A 27940-nucleotide genomic window follows, 5' to 3' on the forward strand; every position below is an offset into this window, starting at 1 on the left:
GTTTGGCTTTATGTGGATAATTTGGGGCGGTAATGTTGGTTGCGGTTGGTGTTGGGATTACGATACCGTTTGGTTTCGGGTGGTGTAGTGGGGTTGTGTAATGGGCGTTGTTATGTTGGTAACAGGTGGTGTTGGGAGTAAGATAACGTTTGGTTGCGACTTGTGTATTGTTTGTATGACGTGTGTTTATAGATGGTGTGGTGGGCGCGGTAATGTTGGATGCAGAATGTGTTATGACTCATAACTTATGAGCACGGTCATGTTGGTTGCGGATGGTGTGGTAGGCGCGGTAATGGTGGTTACGGGTGGTGTAGTGGGCGTAGTAATATTGGTTACGGGCGGTCTTGGGAATAAGATAACGTTAGGTTTGGGGTTGTGTAATGTGTGATGTAATGTTGGTAACAGGTAGTGTTGCGTGTAAGATAAGGTTTGGTTGCGGCTTGTGTATTAGTCGCTGTAATGTTGGTTGCGGGTGGTTTGGTTGTAAGATAACGTTTGGTTGCGGCTTGTGTATTGGGCGCTGTAATGTTGGTTGCGGGTGATGTTGGTTGTAAGATAACGTTGGTTGCGGCTTGTGTATTGGGCGCTGTAATGTTGGTTGCGGGTGGTGTTGTGAGTAAGATAACGTTTGGTTTCGGGTGGTGTTTAGAGCTTGTGTATTGGGCGCTGTAATGTTGGTTGCGGGTGGTGTTGTGAGTAAGATAACGTTTGGTTTCGGGTGGTGTTTAGGGCTTGAGGGCTTGTGTATTGGGCGCTGTAATGTTTGTATGACGTGTGTTTATGGAATGTGTGGTGGGCGCGGTAATGTTGGATGCAGAATTTGTGGTGAGCACTGTTATGTTGGTTGCGGATGATGTGATGGGCGCGGTAATATTGGTAACGGTTGGTGTGGTGGGCGCGGTAATGTTGGATAAAGAATGTGTTATGAGCACGGTCATGTTGGTTGCGGATGGTTATTTGGGCGCGGTAATGTTAGTAACGGGTGGTGTAGTGGGTTGGGAAATGTCGGTTACGAATGGTGTAGTGTGCGCGGTAATGTAGGTTGTGGGTGGTTCGTTGGGCTCGGTAAGTTTAAATTCGGGTGGTGTCGGGAGTAAGATAACGTTTAGTTTGGGGTTGTGTAATGAGCTTTGTAATGTTGGTAACAGGTGGTGTTGGGAGTAAGATAACGTTTTGTTCCAGCTGGCGTCATGGTCGGGGTGATGTTGGTTACGTGTTGTTTCGGTGTAAGATTACGTTTGGTTTCCGGTGGTTTGGTGGGTGCGGCAATAATGGTTACGATTCGTGTTGGGAGTAAGATAACGTTTGGTTTCGGGTGGTGTAGTGTGCGCGGTAATATTGGTAACGGGTGGTGTTTGGAGTAAAATAACGTTTGGTTTCGGGTAGTGTGGTGGGTGCGGTAATGTTGGTCACGGGTGGTGTTTGGAGTAAGATAACGTTTGGTTTCGGGTGGTGTGATGGGCGCGGTAACGCTGGTTACGTGTGATGTTGGGAGTAAGATAACATTTGGTTGAATGTGGTGTGATGTGGGTGGAAATGTTGGTTACGTGTAATGTTGGGAGTAAGATAACGTTTGGTCGAAGGTGGTGTGATGGGCGCGGTAACATTGGTTATGTGTGATGTTGGGAGTAAGATAGCGTTTGGTTGAAGGTGGTGTGATTGGCGCGGTAACGTTGGTTACGTGTGCTGTTGGGAGTAAGTTAACGTTTGGTTGAAGGTGGTGTGATGGGCGCGGTAACGTTGGTTACGTGTGATGTTGGGAGTAAGATAACATTTGGTTGAAGGTGGGTTGATGGGCGCGGTAACGTTGGTTACGTGTGATGTTGGGAGTAAGATAACATTTGGTTGAAGGTGGGTTGATGGGCGCGGTAACGTTGGTTACGTGTGATGTTGGGAGTAAGATAACGTTTGGTTTCGGGTCGTGTAGTGTGCGCGGTAATATTGGTAACGGGTGGTGTTTGGAGTAAAATAACGTTTGGTTTCGGGTAGTGTGGTGGGTGTGGTAATGTTGGTCACGGGTGGTGTTTGGAGTAAGATAACGTTTGGTTTCGGGTGGTGTGATGGGCGCGGTAACGCTGGTTACGTGTGATGTTGGGAGTAAGATAACATTTGGTTGAATGTGGTGTGATGTGGGTGGAAATGTTGGTTATGTGTAATGTTGGGAGTAAGATAACGTTTGGTCGAAGGTGGTGTGATGGGCGCGGTAACATTGGTTATGTGTGATGTTGGGAGTAAGATAGCGTTTGGTTGAAGGTGGTGTGATTGGCGCGGTAACGTTGGTTACGTGTGCTGTTGGGAGTAAGTTAACGTTTGGTTGAAGGTGGTGTGATGGGCGCGGTAACGTTGGTTACGTGTGATGTTGGGAGTAAGATAACATTTGGTTGAAGGTGGTGTGATGGGCGCGGTAACGTTGGTTACGTGTGATGTTGGGAGTAAGATAACGTTTGGTTTCGGGTGGTGTGATGTGCGTGGAAACGTTTGTTACGTGTGATGTTGGGAGTAAGATGACGTTTGGTTGAAGGTGGTGTGATGGGCGCGATAACGTTGTTTACGTGTGATGTTGGGAGTTAGAAAACATTTGATTGAAGGTGGTGTGATGTGCGCGGTAACGTTGTTTACGTGTGATGTTGGGAGTTAGATAACATTTGGTTGAAGGTGGTTCTGATGGGCGCGGTAACGTTGGTTACGTGTGATGTTGGGAGTAAGATAACGTTTGGTTGAAGGTTGTGTGATGGGCGCGATAACGTTGGTTACGTGTGATGTTGGGAGTTTGATAACGTTTGGTTTCGGGTGGTGTTAAGGGCGCGGTTATATTGGTTATGGGTGGAGTTTGGAGTTAGATAACGTTTGGTTGAAGGTGGTTCTGATGGGCGCGGTAAAGTTGGTTACGTGTGATGTTCGGAGTAAGATAACGTTTGGTTGAAGGTGGTTTGATGGGCGCGATAACGTTGGTTACGTGTGATGTTGGGAGTAAGATAACGTTTGGTTCCGGCTGTTGTCGTGGTCGCGGTTTTATTGGTAACGTGTTGTTTGGGAGTAAGATAACGTTTGGTTGGGGTGGTGGAGTGGTAGCGGTGGTTTCGGGATGTTTATAAATCGAAGATATGTTTTGGTTTCGGGTGGTGTTGAAAGTGAAAATATGTTTTAATTGATAGTGCGAGATAACATTTTGTGTGGGGTGGTGTAGTAGTCGAGGTTACGTCTGGTATGGGATTTCGGATGGGGTAACGTTTTATTTCGTATGGTTCAGTGCGCACGTTGAGTTTTGATTTTTCGTGATACAGCCGGCATTATGACGATCAATTTCTGGTTGTTCAGCGGGCACGTTAAGTTTTGATTTTTCGTGATACAGCTGGCATTATAACGTTCAATTTCGGGTTGTTCAGCGGGCACGTTAAGGTTTAATTTCGGGTGGTTCAGCGGACTCGATAAGGATTTGATTTAAAGTGGTTCAGTGGGCACGGAAATGCTTGATTTCGGGTCGTTTAGTGGGTACGGTAAGGTTTTATTTCCGGTGTGGTGTGAGAAGAGAAGTAACATTTGGTTTTCTGTCGTTAAGCGGGGCAGTTGGTTTCCTTTGTGGTAATGAAGAGTCAACGTACAGTTTCAGAAGGGTATGGGTAGAAATATCGTTTGAATTGGGTTAATGTTAATGGTGAATAACATTTGGTGTCGGGTGGTGTTGGGAAGCAGTCTGCCCCTGACCATGTCCAAGAATTCTGGGTATTTGGACTTCGAAACATGTTTTTAAGCAGCATGACACACTATTATGAGTTTTAAGCCACTACGATATCAATTATGTAGGCATATAATCTTCCATATGTCCATTTCTGACCAGGTAGATATTTGTTTATTTGGTTTTCTTATGGATACCTATATTCAATGTTGTCAAAGAAAGCTGGGACATTTCAGTATACAGCATAAAAATGATGAACGTATTATGTGGACTGGCTGTATAAACACAAACAGCGAATATGGTTCGTTGTTTCAAGCGATCCTTGGGACACCGCCCCCCGCCTCCGCCCCCGCCTCGGACACGCACTGCAAATCGTGTTTCGCTTATGGTCAATTAGGGGATTTTCATGTTTTCCAAAAGCCAACAGTAATTTACATAAATGTAATACTAAGCTTTGTTACTCTGAATTGTACTCCTTCGTCTGCATATAGAATCGAGACCCTAATCATAGAAGTACTTATGGTTTACTTATTAGTTTCATATTATTTGTTTAATTCTCAAGTTTCCTCAAGTTAATGCATACTTTGATGAGATTTACAATATACGTTTTACTTTATTCGTTTTTTTTTGGGATAAGAGTGAGGTTGTGCACACAAATTGGTTTAAACCCCCAGTACATTTACATTTTACTGACCGTCCCAAGGCGGCAACTAACATTCATTGATACCCACACCTTGTTTTTTTATATAGTATATATGTACTGTGGTGTTTGTAGAGTTTTGTGCTGTTGTTCCGTGTAACTTGTGTTTGGTTGTTTGTGTTATGTGTTCTATGTCTTTGGCGTTTACCCTGTGCCATTAAACTGGGTTTATGTTTAAACTTTAGGCTACTGGGCTTGTTTTTGTAGTTTTTCATATAAATTTGGTTAAATGTGGACATCTTTTACTGTAAACAAAATGTTTGTTTTCTTCTAATTGCAGTTCCAAACATTAAAAGACATCGCCTGTCAATCGGACTGCAAGATTCACTTCTTTCAAATGATGTAATTGATTTCCAGTTGGGTTCGCATTGGCTGATTGATTGATTGATTGATTGATTGATAAATTGATTGATTGTGTGATTTTTTGAATGATTGATTCATTTGTTTATTGTGGGCATTTAAAGAGCACTTCATATATTGCTCTGATACATTGATGATGTTTGATTCAATTAACTCCGCCGTATTACTGAGTAACACATTACTTACTTTTGCAAGATTTCTTCCTTGCCAAAATCATTGCTCCAATTTCGCCGGCCTCAAGTTAAAATTAAAAAGATACAATTAAAACGTACTTCCATACGGGTACTTATACCACTGGTCGAGATAAGGATTCAAGCATGGCGCAATATTGTGATCTTCTTATTCAGGGGAGGCGAAAAGTATATTTTATTGTATTCTGGATTTGAGCAAATGGAGCGTTCATATTTATTCGTATGAAATTGTGACTATATCTTATAGATAAATCATGTGCTAATCTTCCCAGTAAAATGTATAATCATGCAATTGTGTTCATATCTATTCGCTCGGCAATGTGAAAGAAATGCCAAAGGAAAAAGATTTCCATATCTGATTACAGCTATTTTGATATCCGCTGATCAAGTGCACTTTTATGACTACAGTTTAAACCAATTTCTTTAAGTTGATTGTAACAAAAGCCAATAGGTTATAGATTCGATCTTGATTCAATTTACTGTGTAGAAACCAGTTATGGTGTCCTTTTCTGGAGTCCATGCGAAACTCTACAACTTCTTTGGCTAGCAGCATGTACGAGTACGCTATGCTTCGTTGTATACCGTAGACAACTTGGCTACGAAAATCTCACAATCATTAATAATTAATGAGGCAGTTTTATTGGTTCCGCAAAGTACCAGATGCTTCACGGTTGAAACATATTCTGGTGATTGCCGAAGTTGAACATCTAAGTACAATGATAATTGGCGTTAATCAAGACCACACGGCCACGGAGGCTACTGACACTGTATAGTTATTGAACAATATTTGAATGTAACATGCGAATTCATTGGAAGAATATTTGTCTCTCCTGCTTCATGCATATTCATTAAAACGAGATATTGTCAGTCAATTGTCCCTCGGTATGTATGAATTGTAACGGAAGCAAGTTCCATGGTTGCCGACGATTCTACCACGAGAGAAGTCCATCCATTTGAAAACGTCTGTGATTATATGTTTAATACAACATATAAGGTACCTTTTAAGTTCATCGACCTGTACTGCTAAGCAGGTCGTGATAAAATTATTTATTCGAAAACTGGATGACATGTGTTAACGGAACCTAATGCCTATAAATCCTTTTGATAATTGTATAATGTTTAAAACGAAAAAAACAGGTACTTTTGGATATAAGAATATTTATTTCAAAAGACAAAAAGGATACACAAAGTGAAAGAATTATAAATAATAAAGAATAAATAATAAAGGATTTGCTGCTAATATCATACATGAAAAATAAGCAAGTGATATATGCACAAAACAAAATCATCCCGACCTAATTGAGAAGGAAGCTTGTTAGCTTGAAAAATAAATATGTTTATGTAAAGGTTCGATTATATAAAATTGGCGATGTGGCGTGTGATTTTTCTAACCCCTGCTATATTAACTTTATCAGGATTTCTCTTATATGTTGAATTCACCTATATCTTGAATAATTAGGCAAGCAATACAAGCTTTTTACAATCAGCCTTCAGTTAAAAAGGAAATGTCTTTTTTATAATCCAGGGAAAAAAACGTATTGGAAAGAAATCTGCGAGTTGTAAGGATACACTGTAAGAACATGACTGTTATTTATGCAAAACCATTTTATATTAAGACACGTTGATAATTTGTCTAATTTGATGTTTTCAAACTGAAATTGAAACAAAGTCTTTAATTATTTTTTACTTCAAGTTTTCAATATATAAGGACTTTTTTCTCTGTTTTTATTAATATCTTTTAAAAATATCGGTAAAAACGGCAAGTAGGGAAGAAGGTCAAAAACGGCTTCATCCGTTGTAGTTGCCACAGTTATTCCCAGCACGAAGCAATTGGAAGCGCGGGCGCATGTTGTTGTACCAAGAAATCGGGTTGATTCTAACACATTTCACATCGCGCAGAGCAGGTGTAAACCAATTGGTGTTCCCGTACTCTGTGGAGTCCTGTTTGCCCCCAAATATCTGAAATACATTGAATGAAACACTGAACACTAACAAATTCTGTAAAAAATACCAGCAACAAAATCAGAAAGTGGTGACTGGATACAGTTACCGGCGCTGTATTTCATTATTGGTAAGCGCATGTACTGGAACTATTTTAAAAGTACAATGAAAACTGCAAGGATAATTAACGAATGAAACATATTGTCATACGTTTTTCTTAAATTAGAGCATCATAGTACGTTCCACATGTATAACATTTTCTGAATATGATTACAATTGTTAAAGAACTCAATGATGATAACAATAAAGACTATAATGTAATTAATTTAACCGGTTCTATTACTCTGGAATGCACAAAAGGTCCTTAATTACTTCATAAGGGTAGTTCAACTTACTCTGTCAAGTCCGTCAGAGTTCTGAACAGTGTGCCAATTTTCACAGTCCATGCTGTATGACATTCGATAGAAAGTGTTCTGGTTGTAGCCATCACCGTTATCCCACGATTTTGTCACAATTGCTTTCACGTTGCTCTGCTCTTTCAATACGAACTGCAATGCATGCATACACAGCAGGTATCAGTTTGTTGTACTAATTATAACATATTTAATGTGCAACTTACAATTTATCATGTGAGAAAATATCTGTCGACATTTTCTTTCTTGAAATGCAATGATTTTGTTTTCATTACTTGTTGTTTTATGATTAGAAATTTATTGGCGTTTGTATCGCTTAAAAGGCAAATAGTAACTGATGAGCTCAGTTTCCGGAAAGCTGTTGACTAAATTTCCTCATTCAAATCTAATCAAAGATATATACCTGATAGTATTGAAGTCGGTTATTTCTTGCAGACGACCAGTCTCCACGCATCATGCCTCCATTTTCAAAAAAGGAAGACCTATCACCCCACTGTCCATTCATTCCACTCATCATGTTTCCATTTCCATACTGGTTTCCAGGCCATTGTTCATTGTATTCAGGACGCATCATGTCTCCATTTCCATTAGGGTATTGAGAGGAACGTCTTGCACGCCACATCCAATAGTTTCCACTACCCATCATGTCTCCATTTCCATAACGGTACGAAGAGAAAGGCCTTCCACGCCACATATCATTGTCTCCAACGTTTGAATAGGACGATGATGCCGAAAATTCAGAATCCGGCATGGTTTCGATAGGATATACTCCACATCTTTCTGCAATTGACATCGCATTTTGGCCGTTGTTAATCGGCAAACGGCCTTAACAATACTTATAAAAGACACAAAAACAAATGTGGTTTTCTTACTAAAGCATATGTTTGTATTTAGATTAAAATGTGGTCGTTAGTTTTGCTCTATTGATATATGAAACAGTGTACCTTGACAGCCAATTAGGTCAAATTGCAAAGACTCATGACCATTCCAAGCCAAAGGATTGATTCGAACGCATTTCGCCTCAAACGGTGTTGCGAAACGGATTTCCATGTTCGACCCGTCCATGTTACCGGTAAACTCCTGGAAATTATTATTGAGTTCGAGCTTGGAAATGGTTTGGAATATTTAACTGAAGTAAATTAAATTCCTTAAATCAAACACTTTTGTTAAAATTTAATTGAAATGGATTTAAATAAAATTGAAATTCAACTAAATTATATTGATATAATTGTCATTTTCGTTTTCTTTCTTTATAAAATACTTTTCAATGAGCATCTTTAAATCCTTATCTGAATATACAACTCAACGAAAAACACATTTTTATTCAACTGCTGCTATATTCTTTCTACTTTAAGAAGACGTTGGATAAGAATAATCACACAGACGGATAAAATGTTGGGGAGGAGGAACGTTTGTACAAGTTAAACTTACATAATAAACACTTATCTATCTGAATGATTAAAAGATAACACGGACGATCAGAGTTTTTTAGTTAGTTTTCATTGGTCTAGCCGTTGCCGTTTCCTTACATTTACCCAATATTGTTTATTTTTTGTTGGATTGTAAACGTTCTGTGTATGTGTTTAACCTTGGTCATTGTGCCTTTAAACAGGATTATGAGTACGTTTGAAGCCACTTTACCTTAACTCCTATTAAGACGCACTTGCCGAGGTAAATGTCACAATTTAAAGCGTGTGTATATATTATTCACGATTTTATAAATGTTTTGGTAGGAGAGATACATATTTATTGATAAGGAGCGGCTACATTTAATACATACATCACTTCCATCCTGATTCTGAGCCATTTGAAATGTCACGCAATCCGTGCTATACAGTAATCGAAATGATCCAACATATTGGTTATCACCGTTGGAATTTTCTCTTCCACGTGTCACAACAGCATTCACTTTACTCATTTCGTCAAACTCCACCTGCAAGAGGTTAATGATACATTATGTATTCCACTGAACATTTAAGTACTGTGGTTCATTGGAATTCACTATTGACCGTGCTTTGGCCAAATTGGTTCGAAGCAAATCATGAGTCCAAATCAATGTTGGTCTAATAGTATTATTCGACGTTACTAACGTCGGCATTTGGAATACCGTCAATGTGAAGGAAACCGGCTAATGATAATATTGAGTGACACATTAAATTATTGGAACTTTACCATGGTGACAAGAATATTAGTACAAACAATAGCGTGGCTAAAGTTCTACAAAATCGTGATAATGTACATGCCACTTCCTAAAACTTAATTGTTATTTTACTTATGAAATTTGATTGAGTAAGACCTGAAGGTATGGCTCTTTGTCCTCTGCTGCTGGCGACCAGCCTCCTCGATTCCATTCTCGAAGTCTTGCAAACCACGGACCATAGCCTCTACCGGACTGGTAGCCTCCATAGGACTGATAGTCGCTACCGGACTGGTAGCCTCCATAAGAAGGGTAGTCCCGACCGGACTGGTAGCCTCCATAGGACTGATAGTCTCTACCGGACTGGTAGCCTCCATAGGAAGGGTAGTCCCTACCGGACTGGTAGCCTCCATAGGACTGATAGTCTCTACCCGACTGGTAGCCTCCATAGGACTGATAGCCTCTACTGGACTGATAGCCTCTACCGGACTGATAGCCTCTACCGGACTGATACCCTCCATAGAATGGATAGTCCCGACCGGACTGATAGCCACCGTAAGACTGATAGCCTCCATAGGACTGATAGTAGGAAGAGGATGCAGTAAATTGGTAATCCGGTACACTGTTCAGCAATGATATGTCACAAGTACCTAAAACATTTTTTTTAAATAATCAGATTAGAAAAGAATGTCGCTCTAACTTTTAATATTCACCATTTCATGTTAGTAAATGACGAATTTATGAATAATATGAATGTCAACGAATAAACTATCGCTTTTAAGATCATTTATTGTGTGCTTTTAATTGTGACAGTCAATAAGTTCTTATTCGCTAAAAGATAGGCGTATAGTTAAATATCGATGCATTCTTAACAAAAGCATTGTGAAATCAGAATCGCTAACATTAAACGAAAGTTTCGAATCTAACATTGGTGCAAAACTATCACATTAACGACGTACCATATCCATTACCAGCAGCCATGCTACCTCCGCCACGACCTCCATATCCGTCGCTACCGGTCAAACTAACAAGTTTAGCCAATGAATCGTACAGGTCTTGGTTGGATGATCGTTTCACATCCCTCGATGAGACCGAAATGGCAAGAAGGCCCAACAGGCACGATATCTAAAAATATGCATGCTTTAAGTCAGCATACTAACTTATAAACTTAACTATTATTATATATATTGTAGTATGTATTCTTATGTATTTAATTAATTATATTGCAGGATCATGTTAAGGTCATTGCCAAGGACTACACGTGCCTTTTAACCAGTCAACTACTTTTATATCTCCGATCACAATCTGGTTATTTCTTCCCAGAATTTAAAATATATAATAAAATTTCATTTTAGAAACCCTCACAATAATTCTTTCTAAACCATTCTGTTAATAAAACCACTCGACCGGTTTACATATTGTATTGATCTAAAGATGGTTTTGAAATAGAAGTAAAATCACTTGTTTACGTAACATTGAAACGCCAATGACCTTATAAATGAAACAAATCATAAGTTCAGACTTTTAAATATGTCAAGAAAAGATATTCATGTTCGGCTGACTCTATATAAACAATAGTACCTCATTTATATTAATATGCAATGATTTACGATTCCAACAAATCCGAAGATGTTTTGCGTTCATTGAAAACAGAAATTCAATTGCCGAATAGCCGTTCATTTAAGGATTTGAAGTTAAGATAGTCAAATCAATGTGATAACAAACAGCGACAAGTAATGTTACAGAATATTATGCATATTGATGAGTTGTTATAATCTAGTAATGGGTGATGTTAGACCGCATTAACCATTTTTAACAGTGTTCTTAAAGATTGACTGGTTAGAGAAACTGAAGAATGTTTATGAAATACCGAAAATGCTCATTATTTAACATTTGCACATTATTTGAAGTTGTTTATTATACATACTATACGTTTTGTTGTATTTCTTGTTAATTTTCATTGAAAATTAATCGATGCAGAACAAGCATTTCACTTCAATCATTGATGTTTACCGCCGTATCACGTCCCCTTATATGGCGTAGACGTGTTATTTGGTCGGTTTTTATGCATTTTAGCATCTCTTCACATTTAACCGCATTATTTTTTTTTATTTATATATAGCCCAGGGTATATGCAAAACAGTATGAAACGGTAAACTTCAAGTAAATACATTGAATTGGCATTTCTTGAAAATATGTTACCAAGTAATTATATGTATGTTTGTTACGAGAGGCTCAATTTAACGCCTTTGTTGTCAACCCGAAATTCTCGTTAAACAGGGCAACATTATTTAATTTTATAGAAAAAAGATCGAAATATCATGCGTTGTTGCCGATCAGAAAACTTTTGTTTTACAGATCTTTAACAATCTCATAGTCAAATTGGTATAGCACAATGTCACTCATAGATATTTACAAGAGAAAGATTAACACGTTAATTCATTCTAAAAATAAACATACATTATAAAGTTTATCCTTATAACTTTTAGTTCAGGTGCCTAGTTTTTTCTTTGTTATACGTTATACCTAAACGGGACTGTGTCACAGATTGGCACCAAAAAAGTTTTTTCTGTAACGAATCTCAGGACAATTATCGAATAGAATGTGTGACGCTTTCATATCATAATTGTAAATAAAAGTACCAAAATGTAAAAAAAAATGTGTCGGAGACCGGGTTAGAACCCGAGTCGCCAAAATTGAAGTCTAGCGTCTTACTCACTGAGCTACAAAGGCTTATACTAATCAGCTGACATAATTAAGCTATACACCTACCTCGGTAATATCACGTAATAACACCGACTAGCCAATCACGCATTAGGAATATAAGGAATAAATTCTACCTGATAGGCATACCTTGTAAAAACAATTTATGGAAAAATACGAAATAACTGCTTAACTCAAATAAATTGTAAACTATGTGGTACTTCAGTAAGTAAGTTTCAATGCATTGTGCACATCGATGCCAGTTCACGTCAGTTTTCGACAATTTTCATTTTTTTCGCTATTTAATCATACGTGAGACAGCCCCTTTAGTAGTCAGTTTAAGTTACTAAAAAACTCAATTTCCAGGCAAAAAGTGACCCCTAAGTAGAAACCGCATCGTTTAAACCTGATTCTATAAACAGTTTCAAAGATTGCCTATTTGTGAAGTGGAGTTTGGTTACATATTAAAATATCCTCAATAACTTCATTTTTAGTACATGACTGTTTGTAAGACTAAAATGTGCAATAAATTAGCTATACTTTAAAAAACTGATCTAGCAATATACATTACCCAAGTCCATTTGTAACGATTGAAGGTAAATATTTAACTACGCACTTCATATTTATAGTCCTATTAAATACATCCCTTATCTATGTACACATTAGTAATATTAACACAAACATTGCTGCGTGGTTGTTATTTCACATTAAAAACCAATTAACTAAAATAACTTTCATAAATATGGCAAGAAGCAGTCACATTGTTCATTGACACCTTTACTTGTACAATGCAAATGTCTGTCAATAATAATCAGCGTGATTTTACCCAAACATTTAAACTTTCACTTACAAATTCTCTGCAAAACGGATATAAATCACTGACACCGAGTAAAGAACGTAACGATTGGTTCAATATAATGTTTATTTTAGTTAGCTTAAACATTGATACAAAAATATTTTTCAATTTTCAGTAGAAGATATATTAAAACTAGCCAACACCGCATTTATTCAGGAAATACTTTAAGAATTTATATACAGATATCTTTCAAATAACTTTCGATACATTCTCTTTATTCACTTGGTGGCTAATTATTAATAAAAAAAATATAATATTAGAAAACATTTGTTCAATACTTGTTTTCGGTTCAATCAAAGCAAAAGCAATCCCTTTTAATTCAATTTTAGATGATTTGTTTAATGAAAATCAAAATATTCCAAAATATGATGACTGTGAAATAATGGATAAAAAATGTTAATTAATTATGACCTTACACAACTTTTGATAGCAGCCCAATGGATTGGCCGTATAAAACATTAATTAACATGGTTCAGCGCCGCGTAGTGTAAACTTCAGTTCAACGATGGAATAATAGATTAAAAAAAAATCAACATGATCAACGTTTTAGAGAATTTGCAAGTTTTGAATTGCGGGCATATCTAAGTCATGTTAAAATAATGAAATATAAAGAACCACCAACTAAAGTTCAGCTATAATCACATTGGTTCTGTATCATGACATACTGCTCCTTGAAAATAACACTTGATGTAAATAAATATAGAAATACTGAAGAGAAAACAACCCATGATTAAAGCTGTTACTATGATAGAATATGTTAATGCAAAAATGGGAGCAGTGTTTCTTAAATTACAGTTTCTAAATGGAGGATACACACATATCTAAGCTGTATTAAAGCTTTGAACCCATGTAATTTATTAAATTTTTATTTATAAGGTTCGTCAACCGGCACAAGTTTTTTTTTTATTTTGAGATACTTATCGTTATGATGACCAAATTGAAAGCTCATTTTTACAAAATTGTAGTCATTATCTTTCATATATGTTTAAATTGCAATTACGGTTTAGCATTATGTTTTTATATAGTTAAATTCTTTCGAATGTAGCATGTTTGCATATTGCACGAAATGCACTACAAGGACGCCGTAAATTCAAATTTCGCCCTTTCCATTTATTGGTGTTATAATAAAAAGAATTGTAGAGAAGAGACTGAAGGTTCTGACAAAATAAAACTAAAATGTACTCCCTGTACAATTAATTGAACTTTAATTTTAAAGCTATACTTGTATCACTAAATTATCTTTTTAATACATTTATCTGTTTACATGTTTATCTCTTTAAATTGATTAATTGTTATAATTTTCATTTCTTTTAGTTTATATGTTAATCAAGCAAGTAAACACAAATGCAGCATAGTTACTTAATAACAGAGTCGAAGAAAGTAAGCAAAGTATAAAAGACTGCGTAGAAATGAAATAACAAAATTCTTACTTTGCAGAAAGACTTCATGACGTCCGTATACTTTTGGAAGTGATCCGCCAAAAGTTGGTATACTAGTGGCGTTTTCCTCGCCTTATATAGTCATACGAACAATGGAGATGCATCTTTATTGCAATTGACTATATTAAAAAAAAGGTGCTGAAACTGTAGTTACATAAGTGGCATGCGTGGTAATATTTATGTAACTCGTCCTGGATGAGCAAGGACACGTGTTTAAGGGTGCTAAAATGTTTGCAAAGGTAATTGTGTTTTATTGCGTACTTTGCCGAAAGGATACAACACTGAATTAAATTAAAATCGTGCTTTTAGCTCAATGAAGAAGATATTTCTTTAAATTGTGAAAGTAACTCCATGGGCGTGCTTAGAAGAACAACCAGCTGACCTTTGATTTTCTGATACAAGATTATGTCTGTGACTTCGAACGCTGGTGTAAACTATCCCTGCTTGAAATAAATGACCTTCAGTGAAGACCCTTGGCTGAGAGTTTGGAAGTTAATCACCGATAACCATCTCATATATAGCAGTCCTTAAAACCAATAAGGGTCAGAAACCATTCCTATGATACTGATCACTCCAACATTGACCTTGAAACCAAATAGGGTAAAAATAGGGTGAAAATATATTAATAAACTTGTGGAATAATTAGCAGAACCATGTTACAGTACCTTTAAACAATTTATGTCGACTAATGGTCATGAACAACAATTTTGTGTTGGTTTAGTCGGTGTAGATTATTGAGCAGAAACCACTGCATTATTGACCCTAAAACCAATAAATGTCGACTAATGGTCATGAACAACAATCTTGTGTTGGTTTAGTCGGTGTAGATTATTGAGCAGAAACCACTGCATTATTGACCCTAAAACCAATAAATTTCGACTACTTGTCATGAACAACAATATTGTGTTGGTTTAATCCTTGTGTGGAATAATGAGCAGAAAGCATGTTAATGATATTGGTCACTGTAACAATAAAATAAAAACCAATAAGTGTCAAATAATTGTCATGAACAACAATCTGGTGCTTGTTAAGTCGACGTGTGGATCAATGAAAATAAACTGTTTAAAAGTTATCGATCATAATTTACCTTATTATTGTGATCTCAGAATACACAGTATTCCCATGATATGACTAGTTTTGGAAAAGATTAATGCTTACAGTAAACACCCTGCAAATTGCTAAAGATTCTAAAATTGCACATTATCTCTATTTTATATTGTTATTAAATATGCAAAACATAATGTTTGCGTTTTTTGTTCATTTTGATTAAAGGTTAATCGATGTGGAACTTGTATTTTACTTAACTCTTTCAAGTTTACCGCAGTATGATGATGATGATGATGATGATGATGATGATGATGATGATGGTTGTGGGGATGATGATGGTGGTAGTGGTTGTGATTGTGGTGATTATGAAGGTGGTTGTGATGATGTTGTTGATTATGGTGGTGATTAAGATTAGGGCGTTGCATATTACTGTCATTTTAAAGAAAATATGAGAAAAGTTGGCAGGCAAGTTGAGCCACAATGGAATTTGAAAATAAACCCTTGGAGTGTTCAAATGACTAGTGCATAAAAACACAATCAATGATAGAAAGAAGTTCATGATGAGCCTTTTATCAGTTTGAAATGACGTTGAAAGTATGTACGTGAAGTAAGCGGCCTAGCGGCCCAGCGGCGTGAAGTTAGCGGCCTAGTGTCCTAGCGGCCTAGCGGCGTGAAGTTAGCGGCCTAGCGGCCTGGCGGCCTAAAATGATATCCTATTTCAAAGCATGTATACATGCATTTTCTTATATAACAAAGAAATATTAACTGATTTTTTAAGCACACACTATCACTCTGAGGCGGTTATCAACATTTTTTTCCAAAAAGTCGAACAAGCAATCAGCTCTTCAAAGCATGTGAACACAGTAAATATATCATTGTTTTAGAATAACACGCATGTTCAATGCTTTGAAAGAGCTGACTGTTTTATCGACATTTTTGAAAAAAAAAATGTTGATAATAGCTTCAATGTGTTAATTTGTGCATTAAACAGTTAATATGTCATTGTTTTATGAGAAAATGCATGTATACATGCTTTGAAATAGGATTCAATTTTAGGCCTCTAGGCCGCTAGGCCGCTAGGCCGCCAACTTCACGCCGCTAGGCCGCCAGGCCGCTAACTTCACGCCGCTAGGCCGCTCTAATTTCACGTACATGTTGAAAGTGCGCATTGTCAAGGGTACATGCCCGTCAGTCTGACAATAAGGCGAGAATATTAGTTACGTCATACAACGATTCAGTTATCTGATTGTCCCAAATGACGGTGTTGTGCTTTGTCGTAACATTTATTCTAGCCTTAAGTCAGGTTAAACGTAATTTCAAACGTTTTTGCAGAAAGATCAATTGGTTTGTTCACATTTAAACCGATCTTACTAAATCTTTGTCAGAATTTACGTCTCTAAAAGTCTAGTTCAAATCTTGGTTAAGTTATGCTACGTTACAAAGCGCCCTTAAACAGATGAAGCTGGATCAAACGAGATTCTATAAAAAAATTGCAAACTTGCGTTTTTGTTAAGGGGAGTTTGCCGAAACTTACAAAGATATTAATAAAAACTTTAACTACGTTGTTTTTATTTCTAAATTGATTTTATTTTTTCTCTCAAAACAGTGCAATAAATTAAAAATGCTTTTAAGAAAAATACTTAAATTACAATATATATTACCCAAGTCCATTTGTAACGATTGAAGTGAATGGTTTAACCACGCGTTTCATTTTTATAGTCTAATTGAAAACATCTTTTAGCTTTGAAATTATAAGTCATATTATCATAACAAATACTGCGTGGTTATTCTTTCACATAAAAGACCAATTAACTAATAATAACTTTCATAAGTAGGTAACAGATGAGCTGGTAAATTAATATGCAACATATCTCTTTGGTAAGGCTGCAATTTTACTCAATTACTTAAAACTGCACTTTACAATTATCCAACGAATTGATAGGTATATCAATGACACATAATAAATACAGTAACGATTGGTTAGAGATAATGATAATGCTTGTTAGCGAAAAGAAAACATTAGAATTTTCAATTTGACAAAAAGTAGAAAATACTGAATTTAGCCAACAGTGCATTTTTACAGTCAACGTTTTCCGAAAATAAAAGCAATAAAAACTATCTTCCTTTTCGATACCGTTTATTCAATTGACAACTAATTATCCTATTTTAACAGTAGATTCAAAAATACAGGTGCAATCGTTTTTAAATCAAGTTTAGACGATTGGTTTAATAAAATTAAAAACAATGATTACATTGGCTTAACGATCAAAGAATGCTAAGAAATTATGGGTTTGATGTATAAAAACATGTATTATCTTATTTCAGAGCCGTGCTAAGAATCACTTAAATTATAAAACTGACTAAAAGATTAGAACAACAGCACGTTATAGATTATTTGCAATTTTTGAATCGCCGGCATATCTAAGGCAAGTTTATATGATCAATATAAAGAATCAGCAACTAAAGTACGGCTATCATCACTCGGGTTCTGTATCATGACATACTGCTCCTTGAAGAAGAAAAAACCGAGATGTAAATAAGGTAAGAAAAACTGAAGGGAAAACAACGCATGATTAAAGCTGTTGCTCTGTTCGATTCTGTAAATGCAAAACAAAACATATAAAGAGGATGTATAAAGGCTATAAACCAATGTAATGTAGTTTTTTTATATTTATATGTTCTTTTTTTTTAAACCGACAAACTTGCAACATTTCAGATATAAGTAATTTTGATGAACACAAGTAATTGCTAACTTTTTAAAAAAGCTTAAGACTACAACTAAAAATATGAACCACTGCAAAACAATCCACATTTATATAATTTCCTCCTTTCCAAAAAAGCATGTTGCCATAATACGCAAAACGCATTTCAAGGACGCCGTTATATCATAGTTTGTCATTAACATTGATGGATGTATTATTTCTTATTTAGAAAATTGTAAAGGGAAGATAAACGGATCAGAAAAATCTGAAAAAACACGCTTAATCTTTCTCGCTGAACCATCAATGGTCGCTATTGTCATGTACATGTATTTCAATAACCACACGTAAATTATATTTCGTTATATAAGTATATTTGCATATCTTATCAAATCATTATATTTTCATTGCTTGCATAATATGTTTTTCTCACCATCCATGTATTATCCTAGTACAGTTAGATTTATAAGTTTATATGACCTTATTTATCTGCTACAATTTGTGGCCACTCAAAATATGTTTTGGATTCAATTTGGCTTGCCTATGAACACAGTGTGTGTATATCACGTGATAAATAACGTCATATGCTACGTCGGAAGGCAATTTTGTGCTTAAAATAAAGACTTAAAACAAAGACAACTTTTTCTTTTACTACACCATTTTAAATGAAAAGAAGGGGCAGCCTTTGTCGCTACAAACACAGCCGAAACCCATTTGCTCGAACTGGCTTGGTTCGAATTCCTCGTTGGCTCCAACTAGCTGAAAGGACCAATTTCTTTATACTGAAGGTAAAATATCCCGCTTTGCTCGAATTTTCCGAGGCTCGATGTATTTTCGCCAGTCCCTTGGAGTTCGAGCGAACGGGGCTCGACTGTTCAATTAGATATTAAAGCACTGAAAGTGCTGTAGGACAGTTCTGGTAGTAGTTTAAAAAGCAATTATTATGCAATATTACGATAACTAAACAAGACGTTGTACAAATGCTGTAACATACACCCTAAATGAGCAATAGCAACGGGTATATTAACAAAGCTATGTTTTCATATTAGGGAATAGTTAGTACAGGTACTATTAGTTACACTGTTAGAAGCTGGGGGGGGGGGGTATGTGATATACATACCCAGTGGTTTCAGTGAAACCACTGGGGGTGTATATCACATGCCCCCCCCCCCCAGCTACTAACAGTGTAACAAATATATCTAACCGAGTACTTTTAATGATAAGATTATTAAAGGCATAATGTATTTGTTATGATAATATTCAGTAACTCTTATTAATTATATTTTAAGATACACAATTTTTTTATGTAATCAAGTTTATTTGGAAAAAATACAATAACAATGTAAATATAATTATAAAATTGTTTAACAGCATATATATGTCTCAGTAAGGCTACATTGAATTATAACTGTACAAGAAATATGTATCACAGTCAATAAATGTAATAATATGAAAAACAACAAATTAAAGGATGTGTATGGATTAAACACGTCGTGCACATGACCGCTCTAGGCCAATCAGATAGCGTCATTCATGTAGGAGGTGAGATATATGGTCTTGCTTTACATATAGGTACTGTGACTGTTTATTTTTATCAAATGTCAGTTGATATCTTTAAAGATTTTTTAGCTGCATGAGTGTTATCACTGTGCTTGAAAAAAACATAGAAAGAGAAAGAAAGAAATTCTGAAATTATTGTTCACCATTGACAAAAAAGATCTGTTGTGAGAAACATACTGTTATATCCGACGCATAATTAAGAACAGTATTAACTTCGCTTAACGAGAGAAAACATTTTTTTTAAATAGATAGGCAGTATTAGTTCTTCATTAAACAGGAAAATTCCTTTTACGGGCGAAAAATCGACCCCTAACTGGTTGAAGCCGGGTCAAACGAGATTCTATAAACAATTTGTAACCTTGCGTTTTTGTGAAGAGGAGTTTGCCGACACGTAAAATGATACTCTCAACAACTTAAGCTACGTTTTTATTTCATGATTGATTTTTATTGTGTCAAAAGAGTGCAACAAATTTACAATGTTTTTAAGAAAAATACTTAAATTACAATATTTATTACACAAGTTCATTTGTAACGATTAAGACATACAAAATAGAAAAACTGAAATTATTGTTCATCATTTACAAAAAGACATGTTTCGAGTAACATTATGTATTTACAGTGATGAAGTAAAACATCGTCTGTGATGCAGCGATTAAGTCACTCCACACCAGCAGTAAGCCACAATAGTACCAGGCCATTGTCTATACATGCACACATTACGCAGATTTGTATATCATTGCTACGTTTTAATATGAAGAAGTGACATGATGTGTATACATTAATGTTTTAATTTGTACATATTGCATTTAATTGGTATTTTTGCTTCAATACCTACAAGTTAGTCAACGCGCGTAAAAACAAAATAGAGATGATGGAATATGAATGGCAAAAGAGCATTTATTGAATGTCATAACAACATGCATCAGAATAAACATGGTACAGCTAAATGACTTATCTGGCGTTCATGAAGGCGGTCATTGATTTGTAGCATTTTACGCAATGCCTGTTCACTGAAAACAAAGACATTATGGCGATTACGATTACATTGGTTTGTTAAGAGTACGTGATGTCCATCTTACACTTTGATTTGTTCGTGTAACTGATGAAATAAAGTTTGGAGTAAGACCCTGAAACAAATAATTAATGTGCGTGTCGTTACAACAAGACAGTTACATAACCACGCATTGGCCTGCTAAGCGACAATTACAATATTTATTACACAAGTTCATTTGTAACGATTAAAGTGAATGATTTAACCACGCGTTACATGTTTATAGTCTAATCAAAACACCCCTTAGCTTTGAAATTATGAGTGATATTAACATAACAAATGCTGCGTGGATATTTCTTCACATGAAATATCAATTAACTTATCATAACTTTCAAAAATAAGGCAAGAACCAGGTGCGCTGATCTATTAATATACAACCTATGTGGGGCAATTATAATCAATTCGAATAGGCCAAAATGTAACTTTACTAAAAAAAATAAAACTGCACCTTCCAATTCTCCAACAAATGGATAGGAATATCAAAGGAACAGAATAAAGACAGTAACGATTGAATAGCGAATTATTGTTTTTCAACCCTAGACTTTGTTCAATATGTTGTTGCGGATAAAACAAATTAATAAGTAATTGTGGGTTTGCTTTATTAATACAGATATTATCTTATTTCAGAGCCATGCTAATGATTAGTTAAATTCAAAAAAATGATTAATAAATTAGAAAATCTCAACATTATAGAGTATTTGCAATTTTTGATTCGCGGGAATATCTAAGGCATCTTTATATGATGAAGTATAAAGAATCAATCACTTAAGTACGGCTATCATCACATTAGTTGTTTATCATGACATACTGCTCCTTGAAAAAAGCACGCGATGTAAATTAATTAAGAAAAACTCACGGGACTGACCACTCATGATTAAAGCTGTTACTTTGTTAGATTCTGTAAATGCAAGAATGTTAAAAAACTTAGCTGTATTAATACTTCAATCCCATGTAATGTCGTTTTTTGTTTTTTTATGTTTGTTTAACTGACACACTTTCTCCTTTCAGGTACTTATCGTAAAGATGAACACAAGCAACTTTTACATAAATGTTGTTATTATCTTTAAAAAGCATAAGAATACAATTAATAAGATGTTTAGTGTAAACATATTTTATTTATCAGCGTATACATACATAACATAAAGACAAACAGAAAAACATGTACAATCTAGGGAAAAAGGATTAGAATGCAAGATAAATATATTTTAAAAAGTTCTTCTCCAACCTATGCAAAAGTACATAGTTAGTGACGGGAGATGTCTAAGCAAAATTACCATTGCAAAAAAAACTATTTATATAATGTCATCCTTTACAAATTAGCATTGTGCATATCATGCAAAATTCGCTTCAAGGACGCCGTAATTTCATATTATGCCATATTATGTACTATTATGCGTGTCGTATTTCTTAATCAGAAAATTGAAAAGAGAAGACATACGGTTCTGAAAGAACACACTTAAACTTACTCGCTGTTCCATCACTGGTCTCAATTGCCATGTTGTTTTTTTGCATTTTATACACGTAAATTATCTTACGTTGTATAAGTTTATTTGCATATCTTATCACATCATTATCTTTTCATCGCTTGCACAATATGTTTTCTCCCTATCCATAAATTCTCCTAGTACATATAGAACTATTAGATTATATGACCTATTTTATCGGTTGGTTTGTGGCCACTCGATTTGTTTTGTCTTTTAACAGAATTTTAAAAGAACACGCATATTATTCCTGTAGCCTTTTGCACGTTCAGCGCTTCCTTTTTGTTTGTAATCTTCATCTATTTATAATCGAATGAGAACAAAATATCATCTTTGCCAATTCATGCAACATTTAATGGAGAGATATGGACTTTTTTAGATATAAAATAAATGTGAACGTATATCCTTAAGATTTGATGTTTTTTCTAAACAACTTCTGAATTGATTTTTGCATACTTTTAAAACTTTTTTTTTGAAAGCTTGCACCTGCGTAGAAGAGGAATCGTTGTTTTGTTTATGAATACAAGTATATTTAAACGCTGAAAGTGCTGTAGGACGGTACTGGTGTTAATTTTAAAAGCAGTTATCATACATGGCACTACAGTATTACAGCAAGACGCTGTACAAATGCTATACCATACACTCTTAATGAGCAAGTGCAACGCGATGAATTAAAAAGCTATGTATTTATATTAGGAGCTAGTTTAATAAAGGGGCGTTGCCTTGCTTAACATATAGGTAGTGTGACTGTATATGTTTACCAATTGTCAGTTGATATCTTTAAAGGTTTTCTAGTTGTAGAACATCTCACACAGTGTTTGGATAAGACATACAAAAGAGAAACACTGAAATTATTGTTCATCATTTACAAAAAGACATGTTTCGAGTAACATTATGTATTTACAATGATGAAGTAAAACAGCGTCTGTGATGCAGCGATTAAGTCACTCCACACCAGCAGTAAGCCACAATAGTACCAGGCCATTGTCTATACATGCGCACATTACGCAGATTTGTATATCATTGCTACATTTTAATATGAAGAAGTGACATGATGTGTATACATTAATGTTTTAATTTGTACATATTGCATTAAATTGGTATTTTGGCTTCAATAACTACAAGTTAGTCAACGCGCGTAAATACAAAATAGAGATGATGGAATATGAATGGCAAAAGAGCATTTATTGAATGTCATAACAACATACATCAGAATAAACATGGTACAGCTTAATGACTTATCTGGCGTTCATGAAGGCGGTAATTGATTTGTAGCATTTTACGCAATGCCTGTTCACTGAAAACAAAGACATTATGGCGATTACGATTACATTGGTTTGTTAAGAGTACGTGATGTCCATCTTACAATTTGATTTGTTCGTGTAACTGATGAAATAAAGTCTGCAGTAAGACCGTGAAACAAATAATCAATGTGCGTGTCGTTACAACAAGACAGTTACATAACCAAACAAGGCATTGGCCTGCTAAGAGAGCAAGGTTACATAAATGTTTTTAATGTAATATTAATGTTTTAATGCCCAATAAAATTTGTTTATGTGTTAATTTGTAAAGCCTTATTTATGTAAATATAATGTAAATGTAAATTTGTTATTTGTAGCCTGAATAACTGCAATTAAGGTAACGCTCATAAATCTCGTTAATAAAAATATCATGGTGTGTTAATTTCGCAAAAGGCTATTTTAAGGTTGTACTATAGGTTCAATTTTACAACGTTCAACGAAATGTAAAATTAAAAGTGCTTCCAATTAAAGTGCGCAAGATGGCCATGGATTGGGCGGCAACGCTTGTCGTTTTCTTCTTCGGCAAGATGTTTTAATGAAGTGTTGTTGAAATTAGCATATATAAGAGGTAATGCTAATAATGACCACTTGAAGATGTATTGTGCTTTTGATAGGCACTTTGATTGCACTCACAATGATAATGATAACTAAAAAATAAGGATTGAAAAACACAATCGTAAAGTTGATATCACCATAGAAATCAAAGACAAAATATTTGGACCTGGCACGGTAAAATACAATAAATAAATACAAGTACATGTATCTACAGATACTAATGTGTCAAGATAGAGAAATATTTTTCGCACTATCAAAATTTATTGCTTTAGTTGACAAGTTGAAAGAGAGAACTTCCATTTTCTGCAAACACAGCTTATTAATGTAGACCATTAACACTTGATACATGCTTTATTTTAATTGCCGTTTGTTTACAAATTACACAAATTGCCTAGTTAATTGTTAACAAACATGAAGATAAACAGTGAAAATGAGAAGAAAAAGGCATATCCAGCGTGTGCATTTCACCATTGCAATGTGTTTAACAAGTTCTAAAAGGAAATATTTTGATATATATTTATATATATATTTGTTTTGTTAATTATGGATAGAATTAAAGTTAGTTCACATAAATGTGTCTGAGTTGAACAGAAAATAAATGAATGGTTATTAATTCTGATCACTACTTTAAGTATTTTGACACAGGAAAACACCAGTAGATAAGGCATATGATACAGCAATGCTCCAGCCGGTAGGTGGCGCTACGAAATTTATTGACCCGATATTGACATCAGATGAGATACCTTTAAAAAAGCTAAAATACGCTATTAAACCAGTCAAATGAACCGGACTGTGTATATCCAAGAAAGATAACTTTGAAATTAGTTTTGTTTGCCGGATGGTCGACTTATTTCCCTTCTACGAAATCAAATAAAATTAAAACAGCTTTGTTGTTGCGTAATTGGTTGATTTACACTATCGTGTGATTTTATCAATGTATTATGAACATTCCAAAATATCCGTCACTGGCGTTAGTGTTATAAAAGACGGCGCGGGGTTCGCACCCGACTATAACCAACACACTTTTTATACCATAGCTGTATTTTCTCCGCAATTTCAATATCACATAGCAAAATAATTGAGTTTTCAATTAGCGATGTAGCATGTGAATTCCCCCGGAATGTATCCAACTTAAACACATTTAGACACGTTTAATATCTCTTGGGTATTGAATAAAGTTAATTTCTCATGAACTGAAAAGATGAGATGTCAAAGTTGAGATAAGCATCTACTTGACGCTAAAAAAAACATTAAGCTTTTTCCATATTTCCAAACAAAACTGTACACGATAATTTGTTTGAAATTGTGACAATACCTTAGAGATATGCCGCCATCTGAGTCTGTAAACAACTTTTGTTTCGACTAAAAATTGGTGTCCATAAATATCCTTAATTATCACATGTCAAAACAATGCCTCGCTAATTTCGATCACATTCACTTTCCATTGTAAACGGCAACGGTTGTATTAAGTATCCAATCAGAAAAATCATCCAAAGAGTAAATTATACTTTTTACAATATGCACTATATTTATATCGATTACCTTATAGATTGATTTTATTTCTTATAGATAAGGTTGCTGATATTTTGATACCTGTTATTTTATAATTTACTTGATTGTCTTAAGTGCATGTATAAACCATTGCATCTTAAATGAATACCTATTCCAAATATGTAATGTTCGTTATATGTTTTTGAATAAAACCTTTTTCTTCTATACTGTTAAAATCTGCGTAGGGTATATGCTTTGGGTGATGTTAAATTGTTTTTGACTATGAAAACATACTCTGGTCAGTCGTTAAATTTTATACTATGCGTTTTAGTTATATGTATTTAAGAGATTTATTTACATCACCTCAATGCTTTAAATGGCAAATTTTTAATGTTAAATAAATTGTTAAAAATAGTTTTCTTGACGAGTCTTAATGTGACAAGCATATAGCATACTAATTCCATCAAACTAAATAGTGTTTCGGATATACATCAGGATCTTAAAAGCATATTCATTTTCTTCATTATTTTTATTTATCTGTAATGACGAAGGTAAAGCCTTTATACGTGAAGCCTTTGCACCTACATGACTTAATCAGGTCAAGATGATCAGCAAGATGTATCCTCTAGGATAATTGAATATTATGTATTAATTAATTGATTTTGAAATAGAAAACCACTGAAGCCTTTGACAATAGCGCACTATCTTATTATAATATTGGCATTATGGATAATGACGATGCAACACATTCATGGCCATACTCTCATGTTTCAGATGGTACATTAAGTCTCATTCCAGTCATGGTAACTCCATGGACTTTTAGAAAATGACATCAATCCTTTCTATTCTAAGATTAATATACCTTTGATGCATGCAAATTCCACATATTTTATTTGACACATTTAAATTCTTCTAATGTCAATGAAATGCTGTATAATCCTTTGTATTATAAAGGAGTTGACTATTTTTTAAAAACCCAGTACATGTCTTAATGTTATTTCTATGAATGAAAATGAAGTGGAAAACTAACGGGAAGTTATTTATATCTTTGATCCTCGGCATATTGCCACCGAATGATTTTAAATAAATCCTGTTGTGTTTATTTTGCCTGTCTTGTGATAATTTGTTTTAGACAACCACGGCAACGAAATTTAATCAGACTCGATATGATGTCATCATTTCGTGTTATGACCGGTGAATCAACAAAAGCCCATCCAAATCAACAAGGAAATGTTTCATAAGTGCGACTATTGGAAGCTGTTACATTATTCGTCCAATACAGATACACTTAAGAATGAGTGCAAAGTGTACCAAATATCGTAATGCATTTTACAATAACTGTATCACATGACTAAATAATATTAAACAACATATTAAACTTGGTATAAAATATTACAACTTAGACTAGCAGTTTGATGAACCAAATGGATTCGTTCTCTCAACTGTCACTCCCGTACACTCCACCAAAATGATCAAGAGTATGCTTCCAGTAGGACTGTAAACAGTTAATAATAAATTTGATATCATGGCCTTAAGCTTGAAAGTGGACCTAAAACTCGAAAGCATGCATTCACTGATTATGAGCAATAATCGTATGACGTTTGAGGACCTTAGGTTCTAGTGTCTTGTACTGAGCAACGAAAACTAGTTTTGCTGTAACAACGTCGACGTACATTATTTGTGTGATTTGCTTGAAACGTTCACACATGTTATATAAGGTCTTATGTCCACACGGTCGTACAACTCTTCGAATTTGACCAATATTGTCGCCTCTTGGTAGTTCTAGGTGTCTATTTAACACGCTTGCTTTACTGACCTTTCCAAGGCGGTGATCCCATCATTGCTAATTTATTACTTGTGTGGTCTGCTTGTGGTGTGATGATTGTTGTTTTTTTTGTATCTCGTTCAAAGAGTTTTGGCCCTGGCCTCAAGCTTCTTTACATGGCTTACTCTTCATGTTTTGACTACTAGTCGTGTAGTGTTCATTGAATTATTTGGAGGTATATATAATTGCTATTGTTGGAACGTTTGTTTCTGTTTGTTTCATACATTACAAAACACTTGGCCTTTTTGCTTAAATAAAACAAAGAGGATCATATATAAGAGGTTATGATTACATACAGTCTCAAGTTTGAGTTCAGACTCAAAGGGCAAAACAGCGAACCTTTATGTCTAGTTTAGTGTGAGTGATACAATTTTCTTCATTTAATGTTTTAAATGAATGGTATTAAGGTGATAATTTTGAAATTCAGTAAAGGTCTTTGCTAAGTCTGAGTCAAGTTTCCGAAATTGAGACGAGCGTTTCTAACGAAAAAAATGACTGCAATTTTGGACTTATG

At 35.0% G+C, this 27940-nt stretch overlaps 1 protein-coding gene across 1 annotated transcript; it reads right to left on the minus strand.

Annotated features, from left to right (window-relative positions):
* Nucleotides 1-6167: 6167 nt before the first annotated feature.
* On the minus strand, nucleotides 6168-14445 carry LOC128242235 (uncharacterized). The gene is made up of 8 exons (XM_052959324.1): nucleotides 14408-14445; nucleotides 10378-10543; nucleotides 9578-10068; nucleotides 9062-9214; nucleotides 8226-8361; nucleotides 7685-8061; nucleotides 7264-7416; nucleotides 6168-6886 (listed from the first exon to the last, which is right to left on the minus strand). Exons 1-8 carry the CDS (start codon nucleotides 14423-14425, stop codon nucleotides 6716-6718), a joined length of 1665 nt encoding a protein of 554 aa, XP_052815284.1. The 5' UTR covers nucleotides 14426-14445; the 3' UTR covers nucleotides 6168-6715.
* Nucleotides 14446-27940: the final 13495 nt, after the last annotated feature.

The sequence above is a fragment of the Mya arenaria genome, chromosome 2 (assembly GCF_026914265.1).
Source record: "Mya arenaria isolate MELC-2E11 chromosome 2, ASM2691426v1".
In the NCBI taxonomy this organism is placed as follows: Eukaryota; Metazoa; Mollusca; class Bivalvia; order Myida; family Myidae; genus Mya; species Mya arenaria.

Excerpts from the sequence above, each read along its gene's own strand:
- LOC128242235 (XM_052959324.1), bottom strand. Across the intron at positions 8,362-9,061 it reads AGAATCAGGATGGAAGTGAT|GAGTTTACCGGTAACATGGA; the intron begins GTATGTATTAAA and ends AATAATTTCCAG. Across the intron at positions 7,417-7,684 it reads ACCGACTTCAATACTATCAG|TTCGTATTGAAAGAGCAGAG; the intron begins GTATATATCTTT and ends CATGCATTGCAG.